This window comes from Pan troglodytes, chromosome 5 (assembly GCF_028858775.2).
Source record: "Pan troglodytes isolate AG18354 chromosome 5, NHGRI_mPanTro3-v2.0_pri, whole genome shotgun sequence".
Classification (NCBI taxonomy): Eukaryota; Metazoa; Chordata; class Mammalia; order Primates; family Hominidae; genus Pan; species Pan troglodytes.
The window spans coordinates 120,351,637-120,373,015 of record NC_072403.2 but is presented as its reverse complement, the minus strand read 5'-3'; the positions used below and the strand labels follow the sequence as shown (position 1 = coordinate 120,373,015).

The following is a 21,379-nucleotide window of genomic DNA, read 5'->3' as shown; positions in this document are numbered from 1 at the left end:
CCATAGAGAAGGTAGATTGGCAGAGGGTAGAGGGGTGAGAGGTATGACTGCTAACGGTTATGGGTTTCTTTCTGGGGTGATAAAAGTGTTCTGAAATTAGATAGTGGTGATGGTAGTACAACTCTAAATATACTAACAAACCACTGAGTTATAGACTTTAAAAGAGTGAATTGTATCTCAATAATTTTTTTCTAAAAAATACAAAAAAAACAAGTAGCAAGATAGTATATTTAAACCCAGCCATATCAACAATCACATCAAGTGTAAATGGTTTAAATATCCCCAATTAAAAGAAAAAGATTGTCAGATTGCATAAAAAATAAATACCCAAATATATGTTGCCAAAAAGAAACCCATTTTAATATAAAGACACAGATAGGCTGAAAGTAAAAAAGATGAGAAAAGACATATCATGCAAACACTAATTTTAAAAAAGCTGAAGTGGCTACATTAATATTAAGCATAGTAGAAGGAATATTACCAGGAATAATGAGGTTCATTTCATAATTATGAAGAGGTCAATTCATCAAGAGAACATATCAATCCTAAACATTTATATACCTAATAACAGAGCTTCAAAATACATGAAGCAAAACCAGACAGAACTGTAAGAGGGAATAGAAAAATCCATAATTATACTTGGAAATTTCAGCACCTCTTTCTCAATACTTAATAGAAAAAGAAGACAAAAAATCAGTAAGAATATAGGAGACTTGAACAACCCTGTCAACCAACTTGACCCAATGGCATTTAAAGTACACACTACTAACAATAGCAGAATACATAATCAAGTGCATGAGAAACTTGTTCCAAGATGCATCATATTCTGGGCCATAAAGCAAGCCTCAATAAATTCAAAAGGATTCAAATCATACAACATAGATTCTGTAACCATAATTAGTTAAATCTGGGAATCATTAACAGAAAGATGTATAAAAAAATCACCAAACGTTCAGAAAGTAAATAACACACTTTTAATAACCCATGGGCCAAAAAATAAATCACGAGAGAAAACATGACATAATAAAACATGTGAGATGCAGCTAAAGTTTAGTTTGAAAGTGCTTATATGAGAGCAGAAAGGTTTAAAATCAAGGACTTAATCTTCTACCTTAAAAAACTAGAAAAGGAAGAGCAAATTAAATCCAAACTAAGCAGAAGAAAGGAAATAATGAAAGTTCAGAAATTAAGGATATAGAAAACAGAAAGTAATAATAGAGAAAATCAACACAACAAAAGCAGTTTCGTTGGGAAGATCAATAGACTTAAAACTGCAGTAAGCATGATCAGAAAAAAACAGAGAAGGCTATCTTTTTAAAAATCTTTTGATTATGAAAAATTTTACACATAAACACATGTGAAGAGAATAGTTCTATTAAAACCCCAATGTAAAATCACCCACTCAATACATGGCATGGTCAATCTTGTTTCCTCTATACCTCCCCTCAATTCTCCTACACTGGATTATTTTGAAGCAAATCCTAGACATTGTATTATTTCATCTGTAAATATTTTCATTTCTGATTATTTCTTATGTAGAAAAACCTAAATGTTCTTCTGTGCCATGATGCTAAGAAGAAGTAAAACATAATCTGTAAACATCAGAAATATCCCAAATATCTTCATCCCTTCCCCAGACTGAGGAATTAGCCAGACAACAGTCAGAACCTCAAGAAAGTAGACAGTTTCTTTGATTGCCAGAGACAGAAATTCTATCTCTTGTTCTCTGAGGAACAGACTTCAGGGTCAGGCACGGTGGCTCACTCCTGTAATCCCAGCACTTTGGGAGGCCGAGGCAGGCGGACTGCTTGAAACCAGCCTGGCCAACATGGTGAAACCCCAGCTCTACTAAAAATACAAAAATTAGCTGGGCGTGGTGGCATGCGCCTGTAATCCCAGCTACTCGGTAGGCTGAGGCACGAGAATTGCTCGAACCTGGGAGGCGGAGGTTGCAGTGAGCTGAGATCGCACAACTGCATTCCAGTCTGGGCAACAGAGTGAGATTCTGTCTCAATAATAATAATAAAAAAGAACAGACTTCAGGAAGGCCCAGTGACTGGTGCTGCTGAAGGATGGGAAACTGACCTTTGATTTACACTGACAATAAACATTCAGTCATGGCTTAGGGTTTGCACCTGGTAATTCTACCTGGCAAGCAGGCAGGCATATAGCCAGAGTCTCCACAGCAATCAAGACTTACCAGGAGGGTATAAACCCACTCACCTAAGAATGACAAAGGTGATCTAATGGGATCCTTATCTTGATCAGGTGCTATCTTTGTCACCTAATGGGCCCTCAAAGGCCAAAAAAACTTACAGCTTCATCTGGGAATATGCTCTATTATCTTCTGTTTTGTGCAAGTGTCTCCATGTGGATACATTTCTGCAACCTTGACTGCTAAATAAATTTTATAGTCTTAAACTGTGTGGTATTTTTCCATTGATACCATCACTATTCCATTGTGACACCATGCAAACTAGTGTGAGAAGTAGAAATGATAGGAATATAATAGAGTCTAAAAGACACATGAGAGAATTTAAGGAACTGGAGGAGGAGTAGAGCCAGCTCATATTTGGCATAAGACCATAAAAATTTTGTTGCAGAGGATGAAATAAATATTTCAATGGGGTGTGCATACTGCCTGCTACAGGACTCTGGGCAGTCTAGCACAACGTATTGAAACAAATGACGGCCTAAAAGGAAGGGGGCTGGACTTAAGCATTTTCAAGTTGCTTGCACTGGTCAATGTTTCAGAGGTTCTTCAGTGGGAATTGAAATGGGAAATGACTGGGCTAGCTGTCTAACTGGTAAGAAAAACTGAGACTGAAACTGCAGATTCCAGTGTCTGGGGCAGAATTGTACTGGTAATGATGGGTGGTGGAGAGAAGGTACCAAGCTGTCCTAGACACTCCACTAAACCAGAAGGTGGCAACCTTAGAGGCAGAAGCTGGGTCTCAGCCAAAGTTTAGGTATGGGAAGATGTGATGATCATGCTAAGAAATGTTTTTAAGTTTCATTAATCTGATTCTCACAGTTGAGAGCAGAGGAGTGTTTGTAAGTAATATCACAGGCAAGAAACATGAAGTTTTTAACTATGGGGAAGTATGTTTTAACACATACAAGCTTCAGTCTTAGTTTTCACAGACCTTTCTTCTGAAACAGAGCTATAACCTTGAAGCTGTGTGTCTTTTTGTCAGCTAATTGTTATTCTTTTTAAAAATGGTGTTCAAAGTTATATTCTCCAAAATGATTTTCTATTTGGAATAGATATTTCCCAAGTGGAAAACCAAGAGTGCTTGAGACATAAAACTTCCACTAGTAAAAGTATTTAAGAAAAAACTTTTTTTTTGAAATCTGTTCAAAAGATGGGTAAATACATTATATTAGCCAAGTACAAATATGTGAATATTTGGGCTGTATCTAAAAATCCATAAATTAGATTTTTTACCATTTTCAGGATGATCCAAAATCCCCATATTGAAATGGTCTTGAGACAATTTAAGTTTTAAGCAACTGAACAATGTGCTTCAGATGTAGTTTTGTTGAAGTGGTGGATTACTTCAGTGGACAGAAGCCAACTGAAACAAAGGGAGGAAGCCCGGTTCTTTAAGGTCTAATGTCTGGTAAATGCCCCCTGTTGGGAGAGACAAGCCCCTCCATGGGTCTCTCCATCACATCTTGCTGAGTATGCCAAGAATGCGAGGCCCTAACCATTTCTCAAGGTTGTGTGTGTAGTGAGCAACCTTGAAAGATGAGACAATGTCTCCCTCGAGACAAAAAGCAGACTTGCTTATGTCTGGCTATAAAATGGCAGATTTCACAAGCTCAGAGCTATTTTCCTGTAACACAATTCACTGCCTGTTGCAGGAATTATCTAGGCCCTCAGCAAAACACCCTCCCCTCCACTCCATGGGACTAAGGAGCAAGGAGGGAACTGACACAACATGCTAATGCTCATACTGCTATCTGTGCCAAGGCTAATAAGATCCTGTGTCTCTGACCCAGGTCTCTGTTGTCTTCTGCCAGCACTTATGAAATAATAAAAGGCAAACCTATTTTAGGTTTAGGCTCGTAAGTGGGGTAAAATAAAATCCCAGGACCAATGCCTGCCCCCATCCCTTTTGGTTCAGTTTAAAACTTCCCTTGAGGTTATGGCATCTGTGTGGAGGGCAGAGTGTTTGTATGTGAGTATGGAAAGATACGGTGTTTGAATAGAACCCTCCCTTCAACAGACTTAGTAGAGAAAAGAACCTATAGGACTCAGCCTTGGAACAAAAAAGAGACAGCAAGTGTGAGTCCAGGGTGATGTGAACTCCTCTCCCCAGGAAACCAGTAACGCTTCACAATAGGGACAGCAAAATGGCCTGGGGCAGCATATCATGGATCCTTCAGCAATGGTGCTTCCTGTTTAAAAAGATATGCATATATAAAATAATAACCTCTAGTATTACCAGCCCCCAAACAGAGAGCTAATCTGAAGCAGTTAAATTCTCTGTAAGCATGAGATGGGGTCACCCTTGATCAGTACCAGACAATTCAAAATAGATTACTGTCCAAGTCTCCATCCAGATGTGAATGGAAGCCCAGTGCTTGATTGATCTGTTTGGACTTCAGCATGGGGACCTTGTTGAGTGCTATTCACCAAGCAACTAGAAAAGAAACAAACTGGCCGGGCGTGGTGGCTCAACGCCTGTAATTCCAGCACTTGCAGAGGCTGAGGCGGATGGATCACCTAAGGTCAGGAGTTCAAGACCAGCCGGGCAAATCTGGCAAAACCCCGTCTCCACTAAAAATACAAAAATTAGCCGGGTGTGGTGGCGTGTGCCTGTAATCCCAGCTACTCAGCTGAGGCAGGAGAATTGCTTGAACCCGGGAAGCAGAGGTTGCAGTGAGCCGAGATCACGCCACTGCACTCCAGCCCTCCAGTGACAGAGCAAGACTCCATGTCCCCCACAAAAAAAAATGAAAATAAAATAAAAAGAAACAAACTGTGCTCATCTCTGGAGTGATCATGCATTTAGTACAGAATAAAAAACTGGACAAGCATGGGGTGTTTTAATCTATGCAAAAGTTTGGATATTTGCAATCAAGGTCTCTGTTTTGTAGCTTGCTAAATTTAAATTCTCTGAATTTGCTGTATATGAGGTTGTTACAGGGCCAAAAACGTCTGAAACTTACTTACGAAGGTACTCTAGGATTCCTAAATTTAATGTGATATATATTACATACAAACATGCAATGTCTTATGTGAATTAGTTCTTGTGGGACTCAGGCAATATTACGAACTACAGAAATTGCTCCATGTCAACTTTTTGGGTAGTTTTAGAAATCTGTGGTAATTCTTGATATTATTTGGATTGTATTTTGGATATTCTTAATTGGTGTTGGGAAATCAAACTAATAAAATACTGACTGAGTTGATGAAGATTAATATTTCTGTTTCATTAAAGATCTTATGTGGGATTCTACTTGTATGAAATTCTGAGATAGCGCTTGGTGTTCCCCTAGAAGGAAGCTAAAATTTTGTTTTTTATGTTTTTGTTTGTTTGCTTGTTTGTTTTCTGGCAGTTGGGGCTCCAGTGAAACTGACAAGGGGGTAGTCTGGACTTGCATCTTCAGGAATCGATTCCAGATGTCTGGCCAGATGGTAATAAAGAGAAACACACGCTTTAATAGGGCAATATTTAGCATAGCACATTAAAGTCTGTTACTTTTAAAGGGTAAAGTTAATAAGTTTTTCTTTTTTTTTTTTTTTTTAATACCAGTGGAACAGAACAGAGCCCTCAGAAATAATGCCGCATATCTACGACTATCTGATCTTAAGAAATGGGGAAAGGATTCCCTATTTAATAAAAGGTTCTGGGAAAACTGGCTAGCCATATGTAGAAAGCTGAAACTGGATCCCTTCCTTACACCTTATACAACAATTAATTCAAGATGGATTAAAGACTTAAATGTTAGACCTAAAACCATAAAAACCCTAGAAGAAAACCTAGGCAATACCATTCAGGACATAGGCATGGGCAAGGACTTCATGTCTAAAATACCAAAAGCAATGGCAACAAAAGCCAAAATTGACAAATGGGATCTAATGAAACTAAAGCGCTTCTGCACAGCAAAAGAAACTACCATCAGAGTGAATAGACAACCTATAGAATGGGAGAAAATTTTTGCAATCTACTCATCTGACAAAGGGCTAATACCCAGAATCTACAATGAACTCAAACAAATTTACAAGAAAAAAAACAACCCCATCAACAAGTGGGCAAAGGATATGAACAGACACTTCTCAAAAGAAGACATTTATGCAGCCAACAGACACATGAAAAAATGCTCATCATCACTGGCCATCAGAGAAACGCAAATCAAAACCACAATGAGATACCATCTCACACCAGTTAGAATGGCGATCATTAAGAAGTCAGGAAACAACAGGTGCTGGAGAGGATGTGGAGAAATAGGAATGCTTTTACACTGTTGGTGGGAATGTAAATGAGTTCAACCATTGTGGAAGTCAGTGTGGCGATTCCTCAGGGATCTAGAACTAGAAATACCATTTGATCAAGCCATCCCATTACTGGGTATATACCCAAAGGATTATAAATCATGCTGCTATAAAGACACATGCACACGTATGTTTATTGTGGCACTATTCACAATAGTAAAGACTTGGAACCAACCCAAATGTCCAACAATGATAGACTGGATTAAGAAAATGTGGCACATGTACACCATGGAATACTATGCAGCCATAAAAAAGGATGAGTTCATGTCCTTTGTAGGGACATGGATGAAGCTGGAAACCATCATTCTCAGCAAACTATGGCAAGGACAAAAAACCAAACACCGCATATTCTCACTCATAGGTGGGAAATGAACAATGAGAACACATGGACACAGGAAGGGGAACATCACACACCAGGGCCTGTTGTCGGGTGGGGAGAGGGGGAAGGGATAGCATTAGGAGATATACCTAATGTTAAATGAGGAGTTAATGGGTGCAGCACACCAACATGGCACATGTATATATATGTAACAAACCTGCAGGTTGTGCACATGTACCCTAAAAGTTAAAGTATAATAATAAAAAAAAAGTTTTTCTACAAGAACAAGATAAAAAGAAACCTAATTAAATCAAATGTTAACATAACCTCAGAAAATCTTCATGAAAGAAGTTCTACCCAAGTCCTCATGTGAAACAATATAATACACATCTCTAGCATCCTGTCTTAGTAACTCATATTATTTTCCCACTTCTGAGATGATTTTAATTGCTAATTCTCTTCAGGGATACTTACATATCTGCCTTCTCCTCTGACTGAGGGGTGCCCCCAGGCTTTCTATTCTTGACTATGGTCAAGCCCTTTGGATGTTAAATTCAGGAACAAATTTATCTTCCTTGAGGATTAAATGAATAGATAGATAGATAATAGATAGACATCTATCTATCTATCTATATCTATATGTCTGTGTATATATATGTGTGTATATATATAAGTGTATATATGTAAGTGTATATATATACACTTAAATATATATATATATATACTTTTTTTTTTTGAAACACGGTCTTGCTCTGTCACTCAGGCTGAAGTACAGTGGTATGATCACAGCTTACTGCAGCCTCCACCTCCCAGGCTCAAGCGATCCTCCCATCTCAGCCTCCCAAGTAGCTGGGACTACAGGCAGGTGCCACCACACCCACTATTTTTAAAATTTTTTGTAGAGACAGGGTCTCCCTATGTTGCCCAGCTGATTTCAAACTCCTGGGCTCAAGTGATCCTCCAACCTCGGCCTCCCAAAGTGCCTGGATTATAGGCATGAGCCATTGTGCCTGGCCTTTGAATTTATATACTTCTCAGGAAAGCTGGTCCAGAGTTTCCTGGTGTCCTTTGTAGGTCTGGTTTCCTGGACTCTGGACATTGTTAGTGTTGGTTTTCCTCTAGCATATTTTTAAAGATCAAAACTGAACTTCACTGGGTTAGAATGCTATTACTTTTATCAGGAAAAGGAAGGGGTAACACAGGGTAAGTCAGAGACAAAAAATGGCTATGCTCCAAGCAAAAGTAGCCTTTTCACCTCCAGTAACTTCCAAGACCTCTTTGGCACTATGAAACAAATTTTATAATTTAGACTCAGACTACCATCTTTATTTAAGGAACTCCCCATCAGGAAAATATTTTTATTCTTCCACATGAGGATACACTTTTTGAAAAAAAAACAGAGAACAAGAATTACCTCCTTTAAAAAAAGAATAAAGAGAATAATAATTAATTAATGCATTGGTACCATACATCTGGAATATCAAGACACAGGTAGCAAAAAATCAGGGAAAGGCTGTGAATATTAGAAAAATAAAATATCCAGTAAACACAAACATAAAAGAAACTGGGAAGAAAAAGTCCAAGTTAAAGCAGAAAAATGTGCTCTATGAATTTTTTAAAATTATAAAGTACTTTAAAGACAAAGTACTTGAGGACAAATGAAGAATCTCCTATAATAATCATCAGGATCTGAATAATAAACTAAAATAGTCCCCTTGGTACACTGTAAAGTATGCAACTTTAATTATGTGATTTTTCTAGCTAATTTCTGCTTCAAAAACAGTAAAGTACTTCTGCTTACAAGGTGGCAGAGACAAGAACTTTTCTCAACCTCTCAAATGCACGTTGTCATCAAAATTTAAATTACCAGAAACATGCCTTTTAGTTAAATTACAATTAGTCCTTAGACAGATCTATTTACTGAGAATTTGCTATGTGCCCAACACTGTTGGCATATACTAAACAAGTTTGCTTTTTTAAAGCACTTTTTCCTTTTCACATTCTCACAAAGGACATTTTAAAACAAACTATATTTGTTTTTCAGTATTAACTGCACGTGCTGAATACACCTATTATTATAAATCGCTCCTACTCAGGAGTATCTTAGCTTTTAAAAGACAAAAATATATCCAGTTGTATTTGTGTATATATATTGTATATCAGTTATATATGGAAGTCAATCAACAATGATAAATACAAACAGATTGACAAATAAAACAACAATTTTGGGGGGAACGGAAATGGCACACTTGTCAGATGATATCCACAAATAATTAATTACCTCACACATTAAAGATATTCTCGTAATAATAGAGTCTCTTATAAAAGGATACTCATTACATTCTAACCATCTGTCATCATTCCACCCCAAAAAACTAATTAGGGTTTTGTCCAATCACACATTATAAATGATGCAAATATGGATGGTAAAGACATGGGTTGAAGAAGTTAACATGAGAACATTTGCAATTTAAAAATCATGGGCTTCAGAACCAGCCTTTCACGTTCCAATAATTAAACTGCTTATTTTTATGTTCTTTTTCTGATTAACGATTAGACATTAAACTTTAAAAATTAAAAACACTTACAGGTAGTAGAGTTTTCCTGCAGCAGGAAGTTCCCTTTTCCGGTAATCTATCCCAGAATCTAGCTGGACTGTATTACAATATTCCTACAATCCAAACAAATGAAGTGCCTTTTTAAACAAGTAGTGGCTCAGAATTACAATCCTTCCCTTATACTATACATTTTTAAAATTTTTCAAATGTTTGCTCAAAAACTAATATAATGAGATGACAAGAAAACAACAGAACTCATGCAAGATTCATAAAACTAAAGTTGCAATATTAAATATATCAAGCCACTGAAATATCAGTTTAAAAAAATTAAAATTTGCATCATGTTTTCTGAAACATTGCCCAAAAAGTGCTGTCAGCAAATTCCCCAAATAACTTCATCTGGGTTTTTTTTAAAATAGCCCAATTTCTAATACCCTGGAGTGAGAAACTAGAGGCTACCAGAAAGAATAACTCATGGGTCTTAAGCACCACAGGAGGGCAGAGGCAGCATAAGAGAGCTGGGAGTGGACAATGGTGGCTCACGCCTGTAATTCCAGCACTTTGGGAGGCTGAGACAGGCAGATTGTGTTTGTCCAGGAGTTTGAGACCAGCCTGGGCAACATAGCAAAACCCATCTCTACAAAAAATACAAAAATTAGCTGGGCGTGGTGGCACACGCCTGTAGTCTCAGCTATTTGGCCGGCTAAGGTGCGAGCATTGCTTGAGCCTGGGAGGTGGAGGTTGCAATGAGCTATGATCGTGCCACTGCACTTCAGCCTGGGCAACAGAGCAAGACCTTGTCTCACACACACACACACACACACACACAAAAAAAAAAAGAGAGAGAGAGAGAGTTGGGCCAGAACATTAGTGTCCACATTTTAAACCAAATGACCAAACTAGAATGATGTTGTAGGTATGCCCATCCTTCGCTTCTAAATGGCTGCCACTGCCCATGTCTCCCTTTTAGTTTCCTCTCTGGCCACCAACATTTCAGTGCGCTTTCCTGCTGTGGATGCCTCCTTTCAACCCGAGTCACCCTGTGCCACTAATGCCCTTCTCTTCTCCCAAGTGCTCCTTTCTTTCCATTCCCCCAGGGTGCATATGTGCACACAAGCACATACACCACACACATCCCAAATTCTTACTTTGAGAGCAAATGTACTTTTGCAACACCTATCTTCTTGGTCAGTTGGATTTTGGGGGCCATGAGAGGAATATATGTAGGGGTGTGTGTGTGTGTGTGTGTGTGTGTGTGTGTGTGTGTCTACATAGATAAGAGGCATACTTCATTTTGTTGTGTTTCCCTTTATTGTGCTTCTCAAATATTGCAATTTTTACAAAGTGAAAGTTTGTGGCAACCCTGCATGAAGCAAGTCTATTGGCCTCAATTTTCCAACAGCATGTGCTCACTTTGTGTCTCTGTATCACATTTTGGTAATTCTTGTAATATTTCAAACTTTTAAAAATTATATGTCATTAATTATATGATCGGTGATCACATATTATGTGATCAGTGATCTTTGATGCTATTACTGTAATTGTTTTAGGGTACCACAAACTGCACCCATAGAAGAGGGTGAACTTAATTTATACATGCTGTTTGCATTCTGACTGCTATACCAACTGGCTGTTTCTCTCTCTCTCTCTCTCTCTCTCTCTCTCTCTCTCTCACCTTAGGTGTCCCTATGCTCTGAGACACAAGAATATTGAAATTATGTCGATTAATAGCCCTACAATGACCTCTAAGTGTTCAGGTGAAAGGAAGAGTCACACATCTCTCACTCTCAACCAAAAGCTAGAAATGATTAAACTTAGTGAGGAAGGTATGACAAAAGCCACAACAGACAAAAACCTAGGCCTCTTGCACCAAAAAGTTAGCTAAGTTGTGATTGAAAAGGAAAAGTTCTTGAAGGAAATGAAAAGTGCTACTCCAGTGAACACATGAACCACAAGAAAGCAAAACAGCCTTATTATTGATATGGAGAAAAGTTTGAGTGATCTGGATAGAAGATCAAAACAGCCACAACATTCTCTTAAGCCAAAGCCTAATCCAGAGAAAGGCCCTAACTCCCTTCAATTCTATGAAGGTTGAGAGAGGTGAGGAAGCTGCAGAAGAAAAGATGGAAGCTAGCAGAGGTTGGTTCATGAGGTTTCAATAAATAAGCCATCTCTATAACATAAAAATGCAAGGTAAAGCAGCAAGTGCTGATGCAGAAGGTGCAACAAGTTATCCAGAAGACTTAGTTAAGATCATTGATGAAGGTGACTACACTAAACAACAGATTTTCACTGGAGATGAAACAGCCTTCTGCTGGAAGAAGATGCCAACTAGGACTTCCATAGCTAGAAAGGAGAAGTCAATGCATGGCTTCAAAGCTTCAAAGGACAGGCTGACTCTCTTGTTAGAGGCTAATGCAACTGATGACTTGATGTTGAAGCAAATGTTCATTTACCAATCTGAAAATCCCAAGGCCCTTAAGAATTTTGCTACATCTACTCTGCCTGTGCTTTATAAATGAAATAACAAAGCCCTTGGATGGCAGCACATCTGTTTACAGTATGGTTTACTAAATATTTTAAGCCTACTGTTCAGAGCTACTGCTTAGAAGAAAGATTGTTTTCAAAAGATTACTGCTCATGACAATCCACTTGGTCATCAAAGAGCTCTGATGGAAGTGCACAAGGAGATAAATGTTGTTTCCCTGCCTGCTAACATAACATCCATTCTGCAGCCCATGCATGAATCAAGAAGTAATTTCAACTTATAAGTATTACTATTTAAGAAATACATTTTGTAAGGCTATATCTGCCATAAATACCTTTTGTGAAAGGAAGAGTCAATCTATATAGCAACCTTCAACATTATCTTAAGAAACTGCCACAGCCACTCCAACCTTTAGCAGTCACCATCCTGATTAGTCAGCAGCCATCAACATCGAGGCAAGACCAGCCAAAAGATGACCACTCACTGAAAGTTCAGATGATTATTGGCATTTTTAGCAATAAAGTATTTTTTTAATTACGGTTTTCTTTAGACATAATACCATTGCACACTTAATAGACTATAGTATAGTATAAATATAACCTTTATATGCACTGGGAAACCAAAAGCTTCCTGCAACTCATTTTATTGCAATACTGTTGTATTGCAGTAGCCTAGAACCAAACCCTCGATATCTCTAAGGTATGCCTGTGCAGATATAGATAGATAGATAGATAGATAGATAGATAGATAGATAGATAGGGAGATATTCACTTCAGTAGAAGAATGGTGACTAAGGGATTTCAGGACAAGTCAAGAAACAACTATAGGCTGACATTTTGTTTGCATTCAAAATGAAAATTGTCTTAATGGCAATTCATGGGAAAAATATATTTTAACAACATCACTATTTTTTTTAATGAAAAAATGCAATTTTTTTTTTTTTCGACAGAGTCTTACTCTGTTGCCCAGGGTGGAGTGCAGTGGCATGACCTTGGCTCACTGCAACCTTCTCCTCTTAGGTTCAAACAATTTTCATGCCTCAGCCTCCCAAGTAGGTGGGACTACAGGCATGTGTCACCATGCCCCGGTAATTTTTGTATTTTTAGTGGAGACAGGGTTTCTCCCTGTTGGCCAAGCTGGTCTCGAACTCCTGGCCTCAAGTGATCTGCTCCCCTCAGCCTCCCAAAGTGCTGGGATTACAGGCATGAGCTACCACGCCCAGTCAAAAACTGCATTTTTCAAACCTTCGGAACCAACGTAATTGTGGTGGGTTTTAAGACTTGTACATTGTAAAATAATCTCTCCATCCCAACATGTTCTTCTTACAATGTGATGTTGATATTCCAGTTATCAAGAAGTGAAGTCTATGTCCCACTCCTTGAATGTTGTTACTATGATGGAAATGGTCTATGCAATAATATCCTAGGTGACACTTGAGGCAGCTTCTTATTGGTTGGAATGCTTGCTCCGGAACTCTGAAGTGCCAATTGAGCATTTAATTGCCTGGAGGCTACTATGCTGTGAGAAAGCTTAAACTATCCCATACAGAGAGAGGAGGCCCTGGAGAGGCACTGAGATGACAGGAAGACAGAGGTGTTGACAGTCCCCAGCTGTTCTAGCTGTAGCCACTCTTACTGAGGGAGCCAGAATTGCCAGTTGAGCCTTTACCAAATCCCTGACCTACAGAAACCAGGAGAGAATAAAGTAATGTTTTTTAAACCTCTTTTACAGTCATTTTACAGTAATTTGTTATGCAGCAAGAGAAAATCAGAACAGCAATATCTGGGCACACTTGAGAAGTAGCAATGTTCTTCCTCCCTGAAAGTGCATCCTGGGTTGTACTGTTACGCAAGGGCTGAGAGCTGTTTATCATCTGCATCCAGGGCATAGATTGCATTTCCCCTCCTCCCATGCTGCAGGTGCTAAGGGGCTCAGGAGAGTAAAATAGGTGACCAACAATCCCCTGGAAATGAGGGGTTTCCCCAAGACTAAGGGAGGTTTCTGGATATAGAACTTTCAGTGCTAACACTAGGACAATCCTAGACAATCTGGGATGCTTGGTTACCCTGAGTGAAGACCCAAAGACTGGGTTGTGGCTAGTATAGGTATAGCATTTTGATTATATATCAGCAATTCTGAATTTGATTAGCATAAAATAACACCCAAGAAGCTGGTCCTCTAGGGAGGCCTACAAACCTAGGCTTTTGAACTAACATTTGAAGAACAGCCCTGAAAAACTAGCAAAAGTCATGGCTCCCTGCAATGCTGGCATGAGCAACCTGTTGGAGTCTCTATACAGATATCTCTAGCTCATTACTCCAAGTTGTCCAAACCCAACTCCCCAGGCCTCTCCTTTAGGACCTGGGCCCTATAACCAATCCCACCAGAGGAAAATACAGCATTGCCCAAATACATGCATTCTACTCTCTCTCTGCCTCAAGATGTCCTGTGTTTTATATATATACTACATTACTTCTTGAGAAGAAAAGAGATATATGAATATATATTTCTCCCCTTGCCTCAAGATGTTCTGTGTTTTTCTTGATGTCATAAATGTGAAAAAATACTTTCTTTCCCTTGTTCCTGCTATAATTGCGAGAGCTCAGTCACCCAGTAAAAAAAAAAAAGAAGAAGGAAAAATGTCCTTATGTAGGGAACATGTCTTACTCAATCTCCCTGAGAAAAACCTGCCCTACTATGGTAAGCAATGGTCAATTTTTCATAAGCTATCTTTACTACAGACATCAAATACAGTGTCACAATACAGTCATATAAATATATTTGCCAGGTTCTCTATTTCTTTTAAACTACAATTTATCTTATATGACTCAGTATTCCTAATTTAGTCAAAAAGTTTTCTTATTTTTTGCTATTAAAAAATAAGGCTAATGAAAGTTATACAGCTTCAATTTCTCTTTCTGGGTAACTAACTTCTCGATCATATGAGTGATTAAGACCTACCAAATGATTGCATTTGTACATTCACTAATCACCACTGAGGAATACCTAATCAGCAGCAAAAGAACTATTACCAAAGCGCTTAGATGTTAGCACTTAATTGTCTGAAAAATACTAACACTCAGTTTAGATATATATATATATATATATATATATTTTAAATAAACCTCAGATTTTCAGATTTCATTCACTTACACTAGATTCTTCAAAGCTCTTTGCAGAAGGGTGGAGGTGGGGGGAAGCTAAGCTGCAAGTTGACAGTGGATCTAGTCAAAAGAGCATGATCTCTAAGAAATTTCCTAATTTCCAGTGATATTTACAAGGCCTGTGACCTCTTATCACCATCCGATTCTAATATACAACACTAATCAGCCAGCAAACAAAATTTATTTTAAAATAGTTTGCATATTTATATATACAAAGGACAAATACAATTACACAATCTAAAAAAAATGCAATTAGAAAATTTGGAGAGGAAAAGGAGGGAGGTTAGCACACCCTTCTGAGCATACTCATGTGTCAAAGGCCTTTGAGTTTGGAAAGAAAAATGTATGACTAAAGGAACTGTATTAAAGCAGTTTATATTGTCCCCAAAATCTATTGTGTGTATTTTTAGCAATCCTGAATAATACCATTAGAAAAACAGCCATCTCACAAAATAACTTTATATAGCTTCTACTCCATCCCAGTTGGAACAAAGAATAAAGATATTGTGGAGAAAATCTTTTAAAACTATAACATACTAACCTCTTAAGCAAAGATTGAAATAATAAACACAGATTTGCCCATCTTAGCATTTTTTATTATAAAAGCAATTTCACTTATCATAGAAATTTGGAACATGAGGAAAAAATCCCAAATACATAAATCGAACTTCTATCCCTTATCTAAGTGACTATATTAAATAGGCATTTAAAGAATCAAAATTATTAGTGTTTTTCTTGATAACAGTCAACTAATTTATTTTATAAATTTTTAATGAGTAAACAATAAAAAGAAAAAATGGTTGAGACTTTTCTTTTCCTTTTTTCTTTTTCTTTTTTTTTTTTTTTTGAGATGGAGTCTCACTCTGTTGTGCAGGCTGGAGTGCAGTGGCATGATCTCAGCTCACTGCAACCTCTGCTTCCTGCGTTCAAGCAATTCTCCCTGCCTCAGCCTCCCAAGTAGCTGGGATTGCAGGTGCCCGCCACCATGCCCGGCTAATTTTTGTATTTTTTAGTGGAGACGGGGTTTCACCATGTTGGCCAGGCTGGTCTTGAACACCTGCCTCAGCCTCCCAAATTGCTGGGATTACAGGTGTGAGCCACCGCGCCCAGTCGAGACTTTTTCTTATTCCAGGAAATAAAATTTTAAATAACTAAGATATATCATTTTACTTGATTCTTTAAGAAACGTATCCTTTTTAGGCCAGGTGCCGTGGCTCACGCCTGTAATCCCAGCACTTTGGGAGGCTGAGACAGGCAGATCACCTGAGGTCAGGAGTTTGAGACCAGCCTGCCCAACATGTTGAAACCCCATCTCTACTAAAAATACAAAAAGTAGCTGGGTGTGGTGGCATACACCTGTAATCCCAGCTACTCAGGAGGCTGAGGCAGGAGAATTGCTTGAACCTGGGAGGTGGAGGTTGCAATGAACTGAGACTGCTCCAGCCTGGGCAACAGAATGAGACTCCATCTCAAAAAATAAAATAAAAATGTATCTTTTTTGAACTGAAAAAGTGATCCATGCTTATTATAAAACATTCAAACAATATTAAAAGCATAACAGTAGAAATGAATATCCCTTTCTCAGAAAAAAGTTTGTTTATAGCTTATATAAGTTTTTCCTATACATATGGAGATTACAGAGGTAGAAATCTATCAGATTATATATAGTTCTATGCTTAATTTTTTTGATATCTTAAAAGTTCTATGAAAGAAAATAAACACTTAAATACAGAAAAGCTTAATTGCATACTGTACTAACTTTTTTTGCTAAGAATACAATTTAAGGGTGGGAGACTGAGTGGAGACTGCCTTTTACTGTATTTTGAGGCAGCTATCCATTCTAAGACAGCTGTTTGAGTCATATTTAAAGTAATCATGTACTACTACTTCTAAGCTTAAACAATGATATATAAGAAAATTCAATACATAAGCTGCTCCACATTTTAAGGTTTTTATAATTTAAGTATAACTTAATACAGGAAAGTATACAAATTATAAGTGTCCGGCTCAGTCATGAAATAGAATATCACCAGAATCTCTGAAGCCCCCCTAATATCACCTTCTACTCCCCAGAGGTAACTACTATTCTAAGTCTAGCACCATAGAATTTTGCCTGTTTCTGGAGCTTTTTATAAGTGAAATCATACAGTATGTATTCTTTTGTGATAGGGTTCTTTTACGTCTGTGAGATTCTTCCATCTACATGGAAGATCAGGATGATACTAAAGATGTTTCATACATTTAATAAAATGTGCCACACTGTTTTATATCACAAAAATGTGCACTTATGGTTTAACAAGTCCCCTCCAAATTTAATATTTATTTTGGATCAACCTAACAAACATAATTGAATACTACAGGTTGGGCACTTCCCTGGCTACTAGAGATATAATGATGAATAAGATATAGCTTTTGCTCTGACAGTCTGGTAGTAATCAGATATTTGTTCAAGTTATCATTTTCTTCTCTCAATCATAGACGTAATTTTTCAAGTTGATAAATTGAGAAGTCCTCTGCCAATTGTCACGCTGTGTGGTTTTAGCCTGTTATGTAACCTCTCCAGATGTCAGTTTTCTCCTCTACAGAATAAAGGAATTGATTACGATCCCTTTAAACTCTAAATTTTTAACATTATCGTGAAGTTCTCTCACTTCAGGGCTCTTCAGGGCTGAGTTCTTCCTTGGGCTTACCTCACTTTAGAGCAGACCACACGGCCTGAGTCTACCTTAAGCTATATCAGCCTCCTTTGCTTTCTTGATCATCTCATATACCAAAGTAAATCAAAAACATTTTTTTCCATATCTCCCCACTCCTCTTTCCCTAGCTACCCTACTTGTCTCACACTTCAAATACCCATACCTGATTAACTTATTAGGTAAGGCCTGTATCCCTTCTTTTTATCAAGCAGTTTCAGAATTTCTTTCTCCTTCCAAAAAGCGGGAAGGGGGATATTTAAGCATCATGAAGTGCTTATCATGTGCTTTAGATGGGCTAGGCAACTGACTTGGCTTTATCTCTTATCTTCCTCATAATATCCATCTACAGGGCAAGGCAATATTTTTTTTAAATCCCCATTTTACAGTTGAGGAAACATAGGATCAGAGAGGTAACTTAAAAAAAAAAAGTAATATTATGGGCTTAATTGCATCTCCCCAAAATTCATGTTGAAACTCTCTCAGTACCTCAGAATGTGACTGTATTTGGAGACAGAGCCTTTAATTCAGTTAAAATGAAGTCTGACTGGTATCCTTATGAGAAGAGGAAATGTGGACATGTGGATACAGTTATGTGTGTACCCCACAGAAAGGCCATGTGAAAACACAGTGAGAAGGTGGCCACCTGCAAGTCACGGAGAGAGGCCTCAGGAGAGACCAAACCTGCCAACGTCTTTGTCCTTCTAGCCACCAGAACCGTGAGAAAATGAATGTCCATGGTTTAAGTCATCCAGTCTGTTGAATTTTATTTTAGCAGTCCTAATAAACCAATACAATCACCAATATGCTACCTTGCTCCAGTAATAAGCATACAGAAAGGCATTTTCTAAAAGAGCAAAAAAAGAAAGAATAATTGCAAGATTCAAAAAAGCAAGCAAGCAAGTCAGGACAGAAGCTAAAAGCACACCTCCATACACTTGCTTGTGAGGTGAGTCACAATCTGACTCTTTCTGCAGCCACAGCCAGAAGAAAACATCACAGTAAATTCACAATTCACAGTGCATCCAAAAAGAGGCCACATAGTTTGTAGGTGGCTGAGCTGTGATTTGACCAGGACAATCTTGCCTCCACCAAATCCATGGTCCTCCCACTATGTCACACTGAGTTATTCAACAGTAGCCACAGGATCATTTTTCTTTAGTCTTACACAACTTACATAATTCATTTTTGCTCCTCCACCTCTCCCTCCCATCTCAAATTAATTACCTCTGCACAGTGTAAATATACTAATTACTCTTCTGGGGGCCATACAATATGATTTTATATTATTTCCTTTACGTATTTAGTCCAAGACCATGTATGAGATAAATGTACCCCATACTAAATTCTATACTATAATGGGTTATATTATAGTAAATTTCCATTACATAGGACATTTTCTATGTTTATCTAAAATGTCTGCTCATCTCATAGTCCACTGTTCCTATGGCTTTCACTTGATCATCTAAACCAAGGATGTCAGTCTTGGAAACTCCAAGACAGTGGGACTGCCTCTTAATCCTACACAACACCATATACTCACAGACCCTTCAAAGCAGAAGAGAGTCTAACAAGGATGATGATTTCCCCGCTCTCTCTCAGAGGTGCCAAAGTAATCTCGGACAATTACTCTCTTCCACAAAATACACATGATAATTCCTCTCACATTTTAATAGGTCCCATAATAAGACCTGGCATAAACTTGGTAAGGGAATTTGAGGTGTAAATAAATGAGTCCATCATTATCATCTGCTATGGTCTAAATATTTGTGTCCCCCCAGAATTCATATGTTGAAACCTAATCTCCAGTGTGATATTAGGAGGTAGGGCCTTTGGGAGGTGATTAAGTCCTGAGGGCAGATCCCTCATGAATGGGATTACTGCCTTTATAAAAAAAAGGCTGAGGGAACTTGTTTGTCCCTTCCTTCCATGATGTGAGGACACAGCTAAAAGGTAACATCTTGGAATCAGAAAGGGAGCCCTCACCCGATACCAAATCTGCTGGTGCCCTCATCTTAGATTTCTCAGCCTGGACTAAGACGCCATGGTAATAGCAAACACTGGTATAAGGGCTTACCATGTGCCAGGGACTATTCTAAGATCCTTAAATGTATTCATTTAATTCTTTCAACCACTCTATGAGGTAGAAATTATTATTATTCTATTTTACAAATGGATAAAGAAACTAAAGCACAGAGAGGCTAAGTAACTTGTCCATTGTCAAACAGCCCAAAAGTGACAGAACCAGGATTCAAACGCAGGCATTTTGGCTCTGGTGTTTCATCACAGCCCATGATATGCTCAGGCAACTATGGCTCTTGCTTGGATACACAAAAGGCAATGGAAGATTCACATGGGCTTGTTGGGAGGTGTTCACAGTACTGACAGCTTGCCTCACAAAATCCTACATCTGTTGCCCTCTGCTCCTGTGCTCACTGAGTAAGGCCCAAACTTGCTTGCTTTCCTGAGAAATAGCTATGTTGCAATAAACAGATTGGTTTATTTGTTTAGAACCTAATCTCAGCCGGGTGCGGTGGCTCATACCTGTAATCCCAGCACTTTGGGAGGCCAAGGCAGGCAGATCACAAGGTCAAGAGATCAAGATCATCCTGGCCAATATAGTGAAACCCCGTCTCTACTAAAAATACAAAAATTAGCTGACCATGGTGGTGTGCACCTGTAGTCCCAGCTACTCAGGAGGCTGAGACAGGAGAATCACTTGAACCCAGGAGGTAGATGTTGCAGTGAGCCAAGATCGTGACACTGCACTCCAGCCTGGCAACACAGCGAGACTCTGTCTAAAAAAAACCTAATCTCATACAAAAATGATATGGGGCAGCTTTCAAGAAACTTTGTGTAGCTGTTATATATTACATTGTAACATAACAAAATGGGTCATTTTTCTATACTGAATGAGATTGTAGAGACAGATTTGGGTTTCAAGCCTGTAAGTTCTATGTGACCAGGATCATGTCTGTTTTGCCATCATTGTCTCTTCAGCAGTTACTATCTAGCACATAGTACATAGTAAATGCTCAGTAAATATTTATTAACTGAACAAACCATTAGCAGACACATATGTGTAAAGCTCTAGTGCAAGTTAGTATGTTAGGAACTACAGGAAGAAGCCAACCAGTGCAGTCCCTTTCTCAAGGAGCTTTTATGACAAAATGAAGCATTCTTCCAGCTATGTTCTGCCAGTTAAAAGGTCAGCAACTGAGAAAACGGCAGGATTTCCAAAAGGCTGCACCCTGGAGTTCACAGCCCATCTCTACCTACTCATCATCAGGTCTCATTACCCACACCCTGAGTGCCACACACTCGAGTCTATATGAGGAAACATCTTCTCTCCTGGCCTCAAGCGATTCTTCCACCTCAGCCTCCTGAGTAGCTGGGACTACAGGCATGTGTCATCATGCCCAGCTAATTTTTGTAATTTTTGTTGAGACAGAGTGTGGCTTTGCTGCCCAGGTTGGTCTCAAACTCCTGGCCTCAAGCGATCCTTCCATTTCAGCCTCCCAAAGTGCTGGATTACAGGCGTGAGCCACTGTGCCCAGCCCTGTTGTAAGACCTAAACACTCAGGTGCTACCTTGACATTTTTGAGCCTCACAGAGCCATTCCCTGCTCTTGTCAGATACACCCAGTGGTTCC

At 38.5% G+C, this 21,379-nt stretch overlaps 1 protein-coding gene across 7 annotated transcripts in view; it reads right to left on the bottom strand.

The window, feature by feature from the left end:
* The window catches only part of AFG1L (AFG1 like ATPase), a 239,095-nt gene that overhangs the window by 71,641 nt on the left and 146,075 nt on the right, over positions 1–21,379 (bottom strand). For all 7 annotated transcript variants that reach the window (XR_010158135.1, XR_010158136.1, XR_010158137.1 and 4 more), the window contains exon 8: positions 9,413–9,495. Coding sequence is in view for 4 of the 7 variants with exons in the window: in XM_009451788.5 (XP_009450063.1) it covers positions 9,413–9,495 (83 nt within the window). In the remaining 3 variants the exon portion in view is untranslated. The remainder of the gene's footprint in view (positions 1–9,412; positions 9,496–21,379) is intronic.